This window comes from Pteronotus mesoamericanus, unplaced genomic scaffold (genome assembly GCF_021234165.1).
Source record: "Pteronotus mesoamericanus isolate MK-2021 breed Mesoamerican mustached bat unplaced genomic scaffold, CSHL_Meso_final scaffold_118, whole genome shotgun sequence".
Classification (NCBI taxonomy): domain Eukaryota; kingdom Metazoa; phylum Chordata; class Mammalia; order Chiroptera; family Mormoopidae; genus Pteronotus; species Pteronotus mesoamericanus.
The window spans coordinates 11086642-11104191 of record NW_026555301.1 but is presented as its reverse complement, the minus strand read 5'-3'; the positions used below and the strand labels follow the sequence as shown (position 1 = coordinate 11104191).

The 17550-nt window shown below is 35.1% G+C and overlaps 1 protein-coding gene across 1 annotated transcript in view; it reads left to right on the top strand.

The window, feature by feature from the left end:
* The window catches only part of VAPA (VAMP associated protein A), a 51773-nt gene extending 34639 nt beyond the window's left edge, over nucleotides 1-17134 (top strand). The window contains exons 5-6 of the mRNA XM_054587353.1: nucleotides 10268-10441; nucleotides 13821-17134. Of these exons, the coding sequence (XP_054443328.1) occupies nucleotides 10268-10441; nucleotides 13821-13979 (333 nt within the window). The 3' untranslated portion in view covers nucleotides 13980-17134. The remainder of the gene's footprint in view (nucleotides 1-10267; nucleotides 10442-13820) is intronic.
* Nucleotides 17135-17550: the final 416 nt, after the last annotated feature.

Below are 17550 nucleotides of genomic sequence, written 5' to 3'. Positions count from 1 at the left end.
GGCTACTCTGTAAGTACCTATTTGTGCTTCTTAATCCCCTCACCTCTTCACCCATTCCCCCATACCCCTCTCCCATCTGGCAACCGTCAAAACTCTCTCTCTATACATGATTCTGTCCCTTTTCTTGTTTGCTTAGTTTGTTTTTTAAATTCAGTTGTTGATAAATATGTATTTTCAGCCATTTTATTGTTCCTAGTTTTGATCTTTTTTTAAAAATAAATCCCTTTAACATTTCATATAATAATGGTTTGGTGATGATGAACTTTAATTTTTTTTGGAAGCTCTTTATCTGTCTTTTGATTCTAAATGATATCTTTGCTGGGTAGAGCAATCTTGGCTGTTGGTCCCTGCTTTTCATGACTTTGAATATTTCTTGCCAGTCCCTTCTAGCCTGTGAAGTTTCTTTTGAGGTATCAGCTGATAGTCTTATGGGAACTGCTCTCTAGGTAACTAACTTCTTTTCTCTTGCTGTTTTTAAGATTCTCTCATCATTAACCTTTGGCATTTTAATTATCGTACGTTTTGGAGTGGGCCTCTTTGCATCCATTTTGTTTGGTACTCTCTGTGCTTTCTGGATTTGCGTGTCTATTTCCTTCACCAAATTGGGAAAGTTTTCTGTCATTATTTTTTCTAACAGATTTCCAATTTCTTGCTCTTTCTCTTCTCCTTCTGGCCACCCCTGTGATGTGAATGTTGGCATGCTTGAAGTTGTCTCAGAGGCTGCTTACACTGGCCGCATTCTTTTGGATCCTTTTTTTCTTCTTGTTCTGATTGGTTGTTTTTTGCTTCCTTATGTTCCAAATCATTGACTTGATTCTTGGCTTCATCCACTCTAATGTTTCCCTGTAAATTTTTCTTTATTTCAGTGTGTCCTTCATTTCTGTCTGGACCTTTTTTATGCTGTTAGGTCTCCACTAAGTTCTATAGACATCTTGATAACCAGTATTTTTGAACTCTGCATCTGATAGATTGCTCATCTCCATTTTGTTTAGTTAGCTCTTTCTCTGGAGTTCTGATTGGCACTTTCATTTGGGCCTTGTTTGTCTCCTTGTTTTGCCAGCCTCCATGTGTTTGTTTCTGTGTATTAAGTAGAGCTGCTTTGACTCCATGTCTTGGTAGTGTCACCTAATATAGTAGGTGTCTTGTAGGGTCTAGTGGCACAACCTCCCCTATCACCCAAGCTGGGTACTCAAGGTACGCCCTTCGTGTGGGCTGAGTACACCCTCTTCTTGTAGTTGAGCTCAGTTGCTGTTGGCAGATCAATGGGAAGGATTTACCTAGGCTAGTCAGCTGCAAGGATTGTCTATGACCACTTACCACGGAACTCCACCCTCCATGAAGGATCAGCTGTGCAGGAGCAGGGTGGTGGTGCTTGGACATAGTCTGTCCCCTAGGTATGCTGGCCCTGGGGTTTTCTTTGTGGTGCAGGCCATGGTCAGCCCCCATCTGTATTTTGCCTGGGGCCACCCTGCCTGAGTTATAAAGCAATCTGAGATGGCTGCTGCTTGTGCTGGGCTTGGAGATTTCCAGGTGAAGCCAAGCTGTGAATCTAGACCCATTGCTTCTAGTGCCAGGTCTGGGGTTCACTGAGGCAAGCTGTTGCTTGTTTGATAAGATTTAGGAAGCTGTGAAGCATGAGCCAAGAACAGCCATTCATGTGGAAAAGCAATTTGGGAGGGCCTTTAAGTTGGGTGGGGCAGAGTCTCTGGGCATCTCCAAGAGGGTCAACCAGTGTTATCCAGTTTGATGGAGTCTCAAATATGGTACCATCTTGCTGGCTCTGTGTAGGTAGGATTTAGAAAAGGGACAGTGGCACCTGCTCACCTTGATGCTAGACACTTCAGTTTCTCCTTATATAACTGAAGCCTTTTAAGCTGCTACCCAGGTGCTGGAGCTCAGAGGGGCTTAGCCTGAGTAGGTGAGTCTGTGTGAGTTCTTTTAGAGGAACTGCTTGGGGCTTCAGCAGTTTTTTCGACCGACCCAATCCTCACTGATTTTTGCAGCCAGAAGTTGTGGGGACTTATCTTCCTTGCATGGGAACCTTGGGCTGGGGGCCCTCGTGTGGGCCTGGTGTGGGCCTGGGACTCTTGGGTTCCACTGTATGCCTCCCAACTTTTTATCCACCATGCGTGGGTGATGGACCAGCCCCTTCTGCGTCGGCACTTCTACCAGTCTGGATGGATGTAGTTTCTTTAATTAAGTAGTTGTCAGACTGCCATTCAACTTGATTTCTGCTGGTTCTGGGTGATGGTTTTCCTGTATTTTAGTTGTAATTTTTGATGTGGTTGTATGAAAAGGTGAGCCATCTCGATTGGATGTCTCACACCTTTGGTAATGTTTTTATGTCTAATATGACAAGGTATTTCCAAACCTAGATTTGGAATCAGTCATTTCTTCAAGCAGCTCTGGCTCCTTTTAGTGGGAGATGGTATTTCAAGAATCTCATTTGGGCACTATGATAAGACAGTACTTTTTGAGAATTTTTTTCAAACTTTTTTTTTTTTTTTGCCAACATTAGAATGAAGGCCTTGATTATTATTTGAAGGCACTTCTTCAAATGGTAAGATTTTAAAGGTAAAATCATGTCATGATCATATAGGAAGACATGTATCTTATTTCTTGTGGTAGTGATTCATTTTATGGTTAGGATACTTTCTTAAAGATCTTGGATAACAGAAAGTGTCTAAAATTCATCAGTGGCCCTGAAAAGAATGGGCAAATACTCTGAACCAACTGCAGTGCTGTCTAGCTATATCAGCTCATGTGGCTTGTCAACTTTACTATTATGATTCTTGATGGATATTTTTAAGTGTGTGGAATTTGCATTTCAAGTTTTGCACATGAGACTTTTTAATATTTCAGTATATTATTTGAGATTTATGTAATTCATATGTACAAAAAAAATGGATCTATATTATATACAGCCTAGAAGTAGCCTTAATTAATTCAAGTGCATATTAAAAAGAAGGGCTGAACCACAGATGTGTTTCTGTAAGGCAGCACTTCCCTAAGTGTATGGGGTTGGAAGCGTTCTGTGGTCAAATGAATTTGGAAAAATGCTCCAAATACTAGGTCTTCCTGCCTTTATAGGCCCTGAATGAAGAAAGTATTGTTTAACCCAGTGTTTCTTATTTATTTAATATAATGCAGTTTAATTCTCAAGCAATATTTGGTGTTCTGTAAAATCACTTTTGGAAACACTGACAGTTACTGCTTAAGCTCATTCTTGCGTTGCTTGCTACTAACCTGCAGATTCTGTAAGAGATCTTAATTACTGAGAAATGTAGTTAAATTGAGTGCACCCTGGCACAGACCCAGTTCTGAGTTGTTCATTATGTGACTGTCAAGTCATCAGTTTAATGTTGCAACTCATCCTTTTTAGGAAATAAGAAACCTTAACATTGCCAGATCTGGAGTTTATAATAGTAAGAAATGTATGGTAAAGTTTTTTTTTATTTGTTATAATAATTAAGGATGAAATCTTTTGTATATAAAAATGCATATAAACATCTCTTTTGTAATTCATTTTTCTGATTAGACCCTGTTGATAATTGTATCTTGCCATTTCCAATTCAGTGTTTACAGTTGAAATTGATAAAACTGCTTAAAAACTGTAATATCTTTGACATACCTGTTTCTTTGTAGCACCCAGCTAGAAATTTAGTTACAAATCATCTGGCATTTATCTAGCATAGATAGAATTACAAGATTACTTAGTATCCTTTTTCTGTATGTTTATCTTCACTTTAGTTAAACTTGTCAGTTAGGAAACTGGGGCATTATTGAATAATGTTTTGTCCAAATATAGTTTACTGAAGATAAATTGATAAAATGTTATTGATAAAAGCTGAATTCTGTCCTACGTAAATTGAGTAAAAGTGATACTCCCTTTTTCAAGGAAAATGCATTTCTAAATGCATTTTAACAAAAATGGTAAAAATAGTTTTTTTAGTTTATAGTATGATTGCTGTATAGTGAATTCTTGAGGTCCTTTGGCCTTTATTCTTTTTTTTTTTTTAAGTTGTAAAAAGTATTTTAATTGAAGCAAAATTCAGTTTAGTTTTTGACTACTTCAGGTGTAATATACAAACTCAGGATTGCATAAAGAGTTCATTAGAAATTATGATCTTTTAGTAGTCAACGTAGAAAAATTTAGTATCCAAAGTAGATAGATAGTAGTTATCATAGTTGCTGATACTTTTTTCTCAAAGTTGGTGTAGTGAGCAGGTCTTGTACTTTGCAATGTTGTTTTTTATATTAGGCATCCCATTCCATTCTGAAACTGCTGCCTGTAGCTCCTTGCCTACCTTACTGTGTATTTCCCCCCTGCTTTCCAAGAAGTAGATAGGCACTGAATTTAAGTACAATATATATAAGTCAAAAATCTGGATCTTTTTAGGTATGGAATTATTGGGCATTTGCATGTTCTAAAAACAGTAGAAACGAGTATGTTATTATTTTATTGGCTTAATGAGTCCTTTTAGAGCCTCGATACTGTGTATATTAAAAAGTGATGGAAATTTTATGGTCCATCATGTAAGATTAGAAAGGTGTCAGCTTTAGGAGTATAGTGGTTGAGTTCATGTTTTTATTGATATTTTTATAGTTTAAAGAAGTCTTTTTTTGTGACAAAACAATTCTAATTAATTTCACCCATCATTAGAATGTGGGTTTTTTCGGGGGGAAATAACTAATTTGAATCATAGAGTAACCCAAGAATGCAGGGACTCATTTGTTTTAGAATGAAAGAAGGTACTGTTAATAACTGTTCCTAAATAACAGGTATTAGCTAATATGCCTTTAAGCACACTAAAATGTGTGGTCTCCCTAGTCCTAGGGAATAGCAGGTCTTTGGATACACTTCAGTAAATTATGATATATTTCAGTAAATTAATGACTCATAGAGTTCAGTTGAATTGTGTTCAGTGCTAATACTGAGAGCCATTCTTCATGGTCCTTGGGTTGTTGGGCAGATGATACTAAATCATTGCCTATTCTATATTTTATCAAGTGGGTTTTTCTCAATTAAAAGTTCTTTTTAGTTGCTGTCAACTCTGCATTAAATCTAATGTCAGGGTAGCAGTAGTGTGTGTGGTTTTTTTTTTTCAGGATTGAATGTATTTTTAGTTTAACTCATCATGTTTATTATCTATTCAATTCTTTGTGTTCAGTTAAAAATTTTTTTTTTGAGGCTTACAACTTTACATGGTATTTTCCAATTTTTAAAAAATGTATTGGATTTTATTTATGTCCTACATATAATACCTGTTAATGACATATTTTCTAGGAAAAAAAATAATGATTTGTCTTAATAAAGAATGAAAGACTGTCAGGAACAATGTTTCAGGTGTCTTATATATAAAAACTTTATGATTAAATATAAATTTTCTCTTGAGACAAAGAAAAGACAGTGGACAGGGCATTATTAGTAAGATAGAGTTCTTTTAGTTTTTATATACAGTGATCTGGATATCAGTAAGTGTTATTTCAGACTCAGTTCTAAACTTTTTTGGTAATATTTTTATCTGTGTTAGAGGAATTTGAGAAGATAAGAGAACTATGGAGATAATGGTATATTAGAATAGTATATGCATCTTAAATTTGTTTATTAGTCCTGGAAGAGAGTTGTGTGTGTATATTTTGGGAGGGGTGCTATTGAGTACTGAAGAGGTTTATAGATCACTGTAGTCTCTGAACCTCAAGGAGGAAAAAAGGCAATTAAAAATTGTTCAGATTGAGTATTATCAAAGGTAAGAAAATATGAAGTACTTGTTCAGATATTGACAAGTATTGATTAATAACAAAAATCAGAGCCACAAAATTAGAAGATATTCACTTTCAGATAACATGAGGCTAGCATAAATTTAATAAAGTTTAGACATTTAAGCTTGTAATTGTAATGCAAGTTGATCATAGCTAATTTTGTTTGAGAGATAATGTAAAAAGTTCAGCAGTTTTGTACTTTTTGCTTTAATATAGCTATTATTACTATTATTTCTTAACGTATAACACGTTTTTATAGAATAAAATGTTAATGTTTTAGAGCCTAATGATTTCTGTGTTAGTCATTCCCAATACCATGCAGGAGAACTCAGAGTTTGGTGCGAATCTGAGAATGTGATTCCCGTACCACCTCAGGGTAGAACTCCACCAGGGACTGCTCCAGCTGTTACTTCAGTGAGCAACATGAACAGCACAGTTGCAACTCCTGCCCGTTATAACATGAAGAATGACCCCAGGGGACTCAATGTATTCAAACAGGAGAAGCAGAAGGTTTGTTTTAGGGAGTTAACAGACATAGGAGTCTAGTAAGTGTTACTGGTTATGTTAATGTAGTTATCTACCACATAGGTGGTATTATGAGTATGCTATGTGAAGTAAATAGAATTGAAATTTTCAATTATGTTTAAAATTATAGAATCACAGTTCACTTAAAAACCATGCACACAGACTATTTGCTGTCCTAAAAACAAAAAACAAGAACAAATTTAATGCTTAATATCTCAGTAGTGAGCAGGACAAATGTAAGTTTGCACATTACTATGAAGTTTCTGTAATTTTTCTTGTCACGGAAATATTGGGAGCATACTCTAAAAGGGGAGTTAGGAGCATATCTAATTATCTAAATAGACTAGCAGGCATAGGAGTCAGGTAGGAGCTGGCAAACATTGCTTTCCAGGGAAGAGTGTGTGTGTGTATAAGATTACTATTTTATATTTTATTATCAAATATGAATAATAGTAACCCCTCTTTAACTATCACTGTTAGTTATTTACAATGCCCCGGGGTAGGAGATTTATCGTATAAGCCCTAAAGATCTTAGGTCATATTTGAATTTATTAATGTCTTTATGTGTGTGTGTTGACTTTCAGGAGGTATAATGGGTGCTGTATGATTCCCTTTACCATTTCTTGCTTACTGGAAACTTCAGGAACCCCACAGTTTGAACAGTTTGCTTATACTTTGTTTTGCCTTTGAAGAGACAATGTATACACTAAAGCTTAAACCCCCCCCCCCAAACCTTTATGTAAATGTTTGGTTAGTTATTGATGATCCTAGAGTAACAGACTAAATTTGCTGTTTAGAGTGAAAACAAATCTTTAGTAATCTTACTATTCAAATATTATTAATATCTTTTCCCAGGGAAGGGCCTTAATTATGCCTCCGAATAATTGTATGCCATCGCTCTTGGCTTTAACCTTTTTATATTTACACCCCTTACTCATAATAGTCACAAGAATGTAGTCCATATTTACATTCTTTAGCTTCTCTGTCCTTCTTAAGACTTCATTGCAAAAATCTACTTTGTCTTATATTTTACCTTTCCCTAGTTTCAATTCCTAGCGCTCTCTCTAATTACCTCCACTAGGAATTACTTAGAATATTGGAATTGAAATTCTGAAGGTTGTTAAAAAAGAATACAGAAGTAAATGCAACTCACAGATGAAGAAAGGTTATTGTAGATAGACTAATATAAAACAGTAGAGTAAGTACAGGATATTGTACATTTACTTAATTGAGATCATGGCTGTGACCTTTTGGTTTATTCTAAATTCATCAGTTTCCCAAGAGTTGCAGCATGTTGTTGAATCCCTTTAGTTTGCTTTTTTCATGGTTCTCAGAACAACCAGTCTCCACTTTCTGGACCAGTCTGAAGCAACTGTCAAGGAACAAGCTGTTTTCCTGGAGCTAAACCTCACTAATGGAGCTCCTGAGTGGAAGCTTATACTTAAAGGCAGCCTTAGTGTTTCTCATCAGGTTCTTCAGATTGCTACTACATGAATGACTTATTCCCGCCACTCCCCTTAACTTCCAACTAAGTGAGGGGTATATGCTTACACTTGAAATATACATAAATAAATTAGATTTGTTTGCATCTCCTGTGTACGTTGACTGGTTTGTAGGGGGCCTAAATAGTATATGATATAATTATACTCCATGTAACTTGTTTCATGACTGACTTGACTCCCTTTTGAAACATGTTTAAGCTTCACTGTATCTTTTTGCATTCCTAGTCTTTATGTTCCACAATTGGTTACGACATTTTGTCTCCTTTTGGTTATAAAAGAGATATAAAAATTTGAAGGAAAATGTCAATAAAAAAGAAAATCTAATTCTGCCTGTAAGAAGATATTCATTGACATGTTACTTAAATCCCAAAGAGTGGGAAGCTACCCATTAAATGTCTGACAAGAGTAAAATGTTTAAGTAATTTTAGTAAAAGCACGGAATACAGCATCTAATGGCATATTGTATAATTTAAAATAATAAAAAGATATACATAGAATTGAAGAAAGATTAAAATGCTCCATGAATGTGGACTTTATAAAATAGGCTTATGAAAAAATATTGGAAGATAGCATAAATAATAGTTGTGTTAGATTGATGAGAAAATGGGAGATAATTTCCTCATAATTCTCAATTTTCTGGGACTCAAAGAATTTTTTTAAAAATAAAAATACAAATGTGAAGAGTTTGATAATTCCTCACTTTTCCCCCTCTTGTTGGCCTCATGCATTTCCTTTTAATTTTTTAGTCAACTTTTTGATGTGAGCATATTTTTTCCCCCAATTCTTAACCAAAGCCTAAAGATTGCTCACTTGCCATATTGTTGACTGTTTCCTTCTTTTTTTTTACAGAGGAAGGCAACATGCCACCCTCATTTTCAGAAGTTGGACTTGTTTTAGGTTGGAATTTGAACACACTTGAAAAATCATTTTGAAATATAATTACTATTAGGGGAAAGAATACTGGTGGAAAGCAAAATATATCAGGAACTGATTTTTAATGATAGAGATGGGATTGGTTGCAGATAGGGAAGGATAGGGCGAAGAACAAGAAAGCAAGAGAAAAAACCCTTTGGTTCACATGCTGGCACTCAATCCACTGAACCATACCAGCCAGAGCTGAAGTAGCCTTCCTAAAAACCCTTCACAACTGTGAAGCTTCTAAAGAAAATTAGAAAAATCCAGGTCAAATACTATACAGTGATGGACATTAGAATCTCGTAACAATTTCTACATGGATTTATTCATAATAATAAAGTCACCTCCCTTTTATAAGAAAGTACTGATTTTGCCCCTTGAACAATTTATTTACTCAATATAAATTCAGGAGGTGGGATGATCTGATAAGTGTATAATCTATATTTAAAACCTCATCAATGAGTACTGTGAAATGCCATAAAGTTGATTTGGAAATACTTTTGTTGGAAGTTTATATCTGAATAAAGCAGTTTATATCTTTTTATTTAGAATTAAATTTTTAGCAAGTAAAATTTTAAAAAGATGACTTATTGCACTAATACTGTTATGTTGTATGTGATGGGATTAATGGTGTTAGGATTGAAGGATATCAAGGCACTTTAGATCACAGGCTCAGGAGTACTTGAGTACTGTCTTAGGTATTTATTTTATGCTTTTGCCACTAGTTTTAAATGGCTAAGTGTTGGTGAAAATGAAGATTATGAGGGCTCATAGTTTTAAAACTGTCTGGGTGCTTTGATTCCATATTGACTTTCATGAATTATAACAAACAGTGGTAATATGAAGGAATCATTTATGTTTGAGTTTGAGATCATGTCATTAAGTCCCGTCCGTTCCCCCCCCCCCTTTTTTTTTTTCGGTTTGTTTATTATCTCCCTTTCAGGGTTTATATCCTTCAGTTTTTTTTCCCCCCCATTAATAGAAGTTAGGTTTTCTTTTAAATGTTTTTCTTAGATAGTCTCCTAATTTTATTGGAATGATTACAATAATATCCCCCCTACCCTCCCAGAACCCCATCTGAATTGCAGAATCAGAGCACTGAAAATGACCTTCGTATTTGGATTTTGGTTGTCGTCAGTTACTCAGCATACTTTCATTAAGTAACTACTGTTCATCAAAGTGCTGGGTTAAGGGGTCAATACAAAAAGAAATGACTCTTGCTCTCCCAGCCTCTGAAGTATTGTAGGAAAGAACATCAAAAATACATTATTATGATATATGATAAGTGCTTTGGTAGAGGTAAGTGCAAAGGGTTATGGGAGTAGAGGAGGGAGTGGGCTTATTTGCTTTATTTAACTGGTGACATTTATGGATTTAGTCCTGAAATTGTTAACAGGTGACCGTAACATTCGCTATCAAAAAAATATCTTAACTGAAATTGAAAATTGTCAAAGCTTTTAAATAATTATTTTGAAAAGAAGGATGTGGAGTTTAAATTTTTACTTGTTTAAAACCTATGAGATTTGGTCAGTTAAAAAATTCCCACTGTCTTTGTAACACAGAATGATATGGAACCTAGCAAAGCCGTTCCACTGAATGCATCTAAACAGGATGGACCCATGCCAAAACCACATAGTGTTTCACTCAATGATACTGAAACAAGGAAACTCATGGAAGAGTGTAAAAGACTTCAGGGAGAAATAATGAAGCTATCAGAAGAAAATCGACACCTGAAAGTAAGTTGGATTTTGAAAATATGTTGATTTAAAGGAACGCATAGGACATAGGAATATTATTAGGCCGTTTTATCTATCAGTTTTGGGGCAATTCTTTCTCCTTTTCTTCAATTTGATTATGTCCTGTCCTTTGCTCCCAACTCCCAGCCTCTTTTAACAGATTTACCATGGCTTCTCATCACCCGCAAGTTCTTTTCCAAGGCATTGCAAGATTCTTAATTTGTACCCTTCACATACTGTGCCGTAGCCATATGAACTGCCTAGAATGGTGCTGCTCAAAGAGTAGCCAGCTGCTGGTCACGTGGGGCTATTGAACACTTGAAAGGAGGCTACAGTGGTACCTCAGTACTTGTTGTTAATTTGTTCTGGAACTTGTGATGAGTTCTGAAACCAACATGAGCTACTACCATGAGACTGACATGTTGACCTCTGTTTCATTGAGAGAGGGGCGCTGAGTGGTGACCAAGTGCCAAGTGCTGACACATTTTCTTCTTGTCAAAATGCGATGAGTGCAGGGTTTGTCGCTTTCTGAAGCTGACAATTACTGAGATACAACAGTAGTTTGAATTGAGATATGCTGTGAGTGTAAAATACACACTCATTTCTTAGAATTAGTACCAAAAAAAGGTAAAATGTATTTTTTTTGTATTGTTACATGTTGAAGTAATATTTTGGTTATATTGGATTGACTACAATATATTATTAAAATTAATTTTGTCAGGTTTTTTTTCACTTTTTAAATATGCTGTTAGAAAATTTAAAATTACATACGTGGCTCACATTTGTGAAGTTCCTATTATGTTTGTATTGGTCAGTGTTAGGCTCCATTTTCCTGAAGAAGCCTCTCTGTTTTTATCAACCCTCTTTTGCTTTAGCTTAACTTCTTCCTTCTGACTAGAATGCCTTTAAATTCTTGTCCCTACCCTCACAGCACATACATACATGCACATTTGACTCTTGATACTTGTTTCTGTCATTTTTTTCAGTATAACCTTTTATACGATACTCTAAAAAGAAAAGAAAAATTTTTTAGAAATGCATTTCCTTTGTTTCCACCATGCCTCTTTCTTGTTGGATGTGTTTCTGCCTCTAGTGGATAGCACTTTCCTAGCACTTTCCTTGGGGGCAAGGACTGTGTGGAGTCATCTTTGCATCCATAGACATATATATAGTAGCCATTAGTATATTCGAATGAATAAATATATGGAGTGGTGAATTGAGGCCTAATTTGAATATGTATGGAGGTTATTATTAATTAGCCTTTGACAAATACTTATTTCAAGATCTGAATATCTTTACATTTCTTTTTAAGTCTTTGTTTTAGGTTTTTGTATTAAGTATTGGTATATAATGCAAAAATGAATATAAGTAAATAAGCTAAGTTATGGAACTTAATCTACATTTGATTATTCTGTCAAGTGTACATAAGAACTACCCTTCATCAAAGGCACTATACTGTGACTTGATCGGTGCTGAAATAATTTTTCTGGCTATCTTCATATCCCTTAGTACCCCCTCAGGGACCACCTGCCTCCAGCACCTATCTGAATAGTGGAAAAATTATCTCCATTTCATACTCACACATTTTTGTTAATTAATCTGCCATGACTTGCACAAGTTGTATTCTTTGGTGAAAGATGTGTTTCTTAGCATACTCAGTATATTTGTTCAAAAAAATCAACGTTTATCTCTTGGCAGGGAGGGCAGAAATGAAAATGGGAGGAATGGTTGGTACATGTAGGGCAAATAGGAAGAGTGAATGAGGAGATAGGGGAGTGAGACTTAATTTCTGATCTCAGTTCTTTATAGGCTGATGTTCTCTATGAGATATTATTTGGAAAAACATTCTGCTATTTAAAAGATAAAAGACCACTGGCTTACAGAATGAATTTCAGTCTCTTTAATATTTTATACATAAGACCCATCATAATTTGTTGCCATATTAACTTTCTTAGGCATGTCTGATCACTGACCTTTTTTTATATTACTCTGCTCCAGTGGTTCTTAATCCAGACTGTGTCTGAATCTCCCCGAGAGCTGTTTAAAAATGCACCTGGCCAGTCCCTGCCCAGAATCACTAGGAGCATATTTTAAAGTTCTTGCTGGGATTCAAAATCATTGCTCTCACCATACAGGACTAATTAACATAAGACCAAAAAGACCCACAAACCCTCAGAAAAATCTAGTAATGCAAATAAAAAAAAAAACAGTGTGACATCAGGTGGATTCTTACAGTTGGCACAGAAGAGTCAGTGTGAGAATATAAAAATTAGCTTGCAGTGAGGAGATAAAAAGTGTGCCCTGCGATTTCACCTGTTTGAGATGATGGACACAGACAGATAGAGCCAAATGCCTGAGTAACAAATACAGGTATCAGTATTTTCCCTAGGGTCATACTGCATCTGATAAAGTGTCATGACAACCTCCTATAAGCCTCCTGCTTTCTTACTGGGAAATATTGTCCCCTAAAATCATAGATTGTCAGAAACTTTGCTGTGTGGAAACCATCATATCAGTAAGAATGAAGCAACTCACTCTGGTCAGGAGCATCAGCATCACCTTGGTTACGGAAAAGCAGCCTCACTGTTCAGTCCAGGTGCAGAGCCTCAGATGAATCTGCTTCTGGATACAACACTCACCTCTATTGTAATTTGTACTTTCCAAAGAAACACAATTCAGTGTTTACAGTTCAGATCTAGTACTGATTATACACAGCCTTCCTGCTTTATTTTGAGCATATCAAAAAACTACATTATTTAGATTTCATCCTGAACTCTTCCCCTTTCTTTCAAATCCTATACAGTCCTACCTTTGGTGAGATACCTGTGCCCTGCTGTGCAGGTGCCGTGGTTGCAGTGAATTAGTGAACCTGTCAGACTGCAGGTTTGTTTCTGGTAGTCTTTGGCTAATTGGGCTAAGGTAGGTGTAAAAAAAGCTATGGGCCACTTTGGAAATACGTATATGCACAGAACTCTTTAATTGTATTAATTTTAATAATGGAAGTTTTTCTTCAGTGTAAATACAGTTATATGTGATTTTTCAGATTTTTAGGAATATATTTCTTAGCTCCAGTTTTTAAAATCAGCATTATTGTAGTATAATTTACATTCTATAAAGACACTAATTGATAAGTATACAATTCAGTGATTTTTAGTGAATTTATAGCATTGTGCAGCCATCATTAGAATCCAGTTTTAGAATGTATCACCCTAAAAAGCTTTCTTATGCCAGTTAGCAATAATTCCCTATTCCTACCCCCAGCCACATGCATACTGATCTGCTTTCTGTCTATTGATTTTTAGCTCAGTAGTCTAATATGCATATTTATTTTTAAAACCTTTTTTTTTTTTTTTTTTTTGTGCATATGTTTTTTTCCTAGGATGAAGGCTTAAGGCTCAGAAAGGTAGCACACTCGGACAAACCGGGATCAACCTCAGCTGCATCCTTCAGAGATAATGTCACCAGTCCTCTTCCTTCACTTCTTGTTGTTATTGCAGCCATTTTCATTGGATTCTTTCTAGGGAAATTCATCTTGTAGAGTGAAGCATGCAGAGTGCTAATTCTTTTATTTTCTCTTGACCAGAAAAAGATTTGTTTACCTACCATTTCATTGGTAGTATGGCCCACGGTGACCATTTTTTTTGTGTGTACAGCGTCATATAGGCTTTGCCTTTAATGATCTCTTACGGTTAGAAAACAATAAAAACAAACTGTTCGGCTACTGGACAAATTGTATATTACCAGATCATCACTAGCAGATGTCAGTTGCACATTCAGTCCTTTATGAAATTCATAAATAAAGAATTGTTCTTTCTTTGTTGTTTTAATAAGAGTTCAAGAATTGTTCAGAGTCTTGTAAATGTTATTTTAATAATCCCTTTAAATTTTATCTGTTGCTGTTACCTCTTGAAATGATTTATTTAGATTGCTAATCCCACTCATTCAGGAAATGCCAAGAGGTATTCTGTGGGGAATTGGTGCCTCTTACAGTGTAAATTTTCTCCTTTACCTTTGCTAATATGGCAGAATTTTTCTTACCCCTTGTGAGGCAGTTGTTGACTGAGTTTTTCATCCTTACAATTCTGTCCCATGGTATTTAACATAAAAAAAAATAAAACTGTTAACAGATTCTTGCTCAATAGCTTGTTTGTGTCTGTCGTGTCATTAGATGGGGATACCAGAAAGTCCACTCTATGATAATTTGAAATTTATAATGCATAATTTTATCTTGCATTGAAACCCTTTCAGATTTACAGTATTTGTAAGTAAGTCTTCATACTATTAAGGAAAGGAACTGATAAATTTCGTGCTACTTTTGGTATTTTGGAAGATCATAATCAGTTTGTCTTCAAGATAATACAAATTAAGCAAATACCATGAGAATAAAAGTGCTGTAATTTCTGTCATTTTATATGTATGCCTTGTGGCTGTGTTGCGTTTACCCCATTCTTAACAGGTCCTTTTAGTATCATTCCAAGAAAGATTCATTCTTCTTGGTGGTTCTAGTCAAATGCTTTTAAATGAGCTTATTAATTTCTTTTATAATATTTTGTTAGGTAAAAGTAGATGTTTTTTCCTGCCCAGTTTGACACTCAAAAGTAAATTCCCATTATGGAAATTTGTTACCACTGAGCAAGCCTTGGGATCTTTGCGAAAAATGACTATTCTTTGCAGTTCTGTTAACCATGTGAAACACATTTTCAGTATAAATATACATTTATAGGGCTTGAATTTATTTCATTTGTATTAGAAATAGAAAATTTTGGAACCATAGAAAATGTGTTCAGTTTTTTTTTTTACTGAGTACGATCTAATCCAAATGAATTTTTATCCTGAAAGTAGGTGTTGGTTTTGTAAAAGATACACTTCTATCTGAAAGGGAGATTGGACTTCAGGACTTGATGTGGTGCAGTGAGGTATGTTAGGCCCACGTCTGTGTATACGTTTTATAAATGAGTGAAATACTCCCAGTATTTTGTTTGCCTTTTCATTTTAAGTATTCATTTTGAATTGTCTGATCACATTTATTGTGTCATTGGCTCTGTATTATTTTCTATAAAACCTCTTGATTTTGTGTAAAAGTTACTAAAAACAAACACAAGTAACACCTATCCATTACTAGTATGCTACTGCAGGTAATGTTTCCATTGTTGTATGATTTACAGTCATGTAAAATTTCCTTCCATTTCCGATAACTGGAAAAACATGGTAGAAAGAGTCTTGCATTTTTAATCCCATAAATGCAGAATCAGTAATTCCTTGGCTTAAAGCTCTGTATAATCTACATTGCTGGTGATAAGTATCAAGCCTGATATTTCAGTGCTGTCATTTTTTAAAAAATTGAAGTTCCCAAAATTTAGCAAAATCCCGTTTTATGGGAGTGCTCCTTAGAATTCCTTTTGTTCAGTCCCTTTGTTTAAAGTTGAGGAATCTAAGGCTTTAAGAGAGTTAAGGAGAACTTTCCTTGCATCTCATAGGTAGGTGAGGCAGACCTGGACCTAGAAATCTGCTCTCCTGACTTTAGTTTGGTGTCTCTTTGGTCACTTTGTAGGGAAAAGAAATTTGTATTAATTCAGCTCATGACTGAAGTAAGGAACCTAAGATGCCATTTAATAAGTGTATGTGGTTTTCTATCATAAGCTTGTATTGCAGGCTACTACTTTTGAATAGTTTCATGTATATGTTTGCTTTTAGTGTTTAGGCTAGAAATGCTTCCATCCCCAAACATTGATAATAAGCAAACACTATGAAATACAGCATATTTTTAGATAGGCATTCTACAAAATGTAATATGCAGTGGCTGGATTTTAGATAGATTGTAGTCTGGGTAGCATCTGCCAAAAAAGTGTGTGTGGGCTTAACTGTTTTATGTGTCAGGAGATGCTCTAATTGTATAGGGGACTTTTAATTTCTGTTCTTTTTAATAAGTGTATGAAGTATGATCAGATTATTTTATTACCAATGGTTACTTTAAGAGAGTCCAACTGTATTGACTGATAACATATAGATTAAATTGTCTTCATTCCTTACATGTTTAGAAAATTTTGTCTGCCTGCTTACTTTTGTATGTAAGCATGAGGGAAATACACTGTTGCTGATATCAAAATCCAGTAACTAAGGCCTTAAGTTCGTATGTGATGTTAAATGCACTACTTTCCTTCATTCTTTCTATAGTTAATGTACTTTAACTTTGCCCATTCTTGTATTTGCAAGAAACAAATTTAAGAATTGTACTCTGAATGTGTTACCTTTTTAAAAATGACACTTGGAAAAATGTACTAATTCAGAAATTCTGGTCAAAGAAATAATACTTCTCCGAGTATCTTGCTCAGAACTTTTGCTAAAATTGGTATTACCTGCTTGGGAATTACTTTTGGATTGTAATCATTCAAACTGTGCCACTTCAAAAACAAGTTTTATCAATAAGGTAAGAAAGAGTTCTTGTACAGTATAATCCTAAGTTGTGATCTTTTGCCACTTAAAAACAATCAAGTAATAATTTTCCTAGAGCTTTGCACATTCCTATTCAGTGATTTGGTGTGTGCATAGATTTTTAAAAATTGACCTTTCTGAGAGTTAGGGAAAGATCAGTGTTTACCGTATGGAAAAACAATAAAATGAGGTAAATGATCTTTATTTTCTAGCTTTCAAAGGAAATTAAACTGTTGCGTGAATAAATAAACTGATTAAAAATCTGGTGAAGTGTCATTTTCCTTTCCAAAAAAAATAAACCAAAAGAAAAAGTAATATGCTTTCAACAGATTATGATGGTTTATATGTTTATGTCCTGTCAAGTAGTAATAGCCAGTCTGTTGACTGGGACTTGAGTTCTAATGGCAGGTAAGTCATTTGCTTAACGACCTAGCAGTTAAATACTTTCTGGTAGGAAATTGGAATCAGCTGGTTTTTTAGTTCCTCATTTGAGAGCACACACTGTTGGTAGAAGCCATGCCGCTGGAGAGTTCTGTGAAGGAACGGTGGCCTCTTGTCAAGGCCCAGCCTTTTGGGGATCAGTGCAAAGAAGTTTGAACATTCATATTTAGAAAGAAAATTTTAATCTTCCTACATTTCTGATTGTAGAAATAATGATGTTTGCATTTTAGAGAATT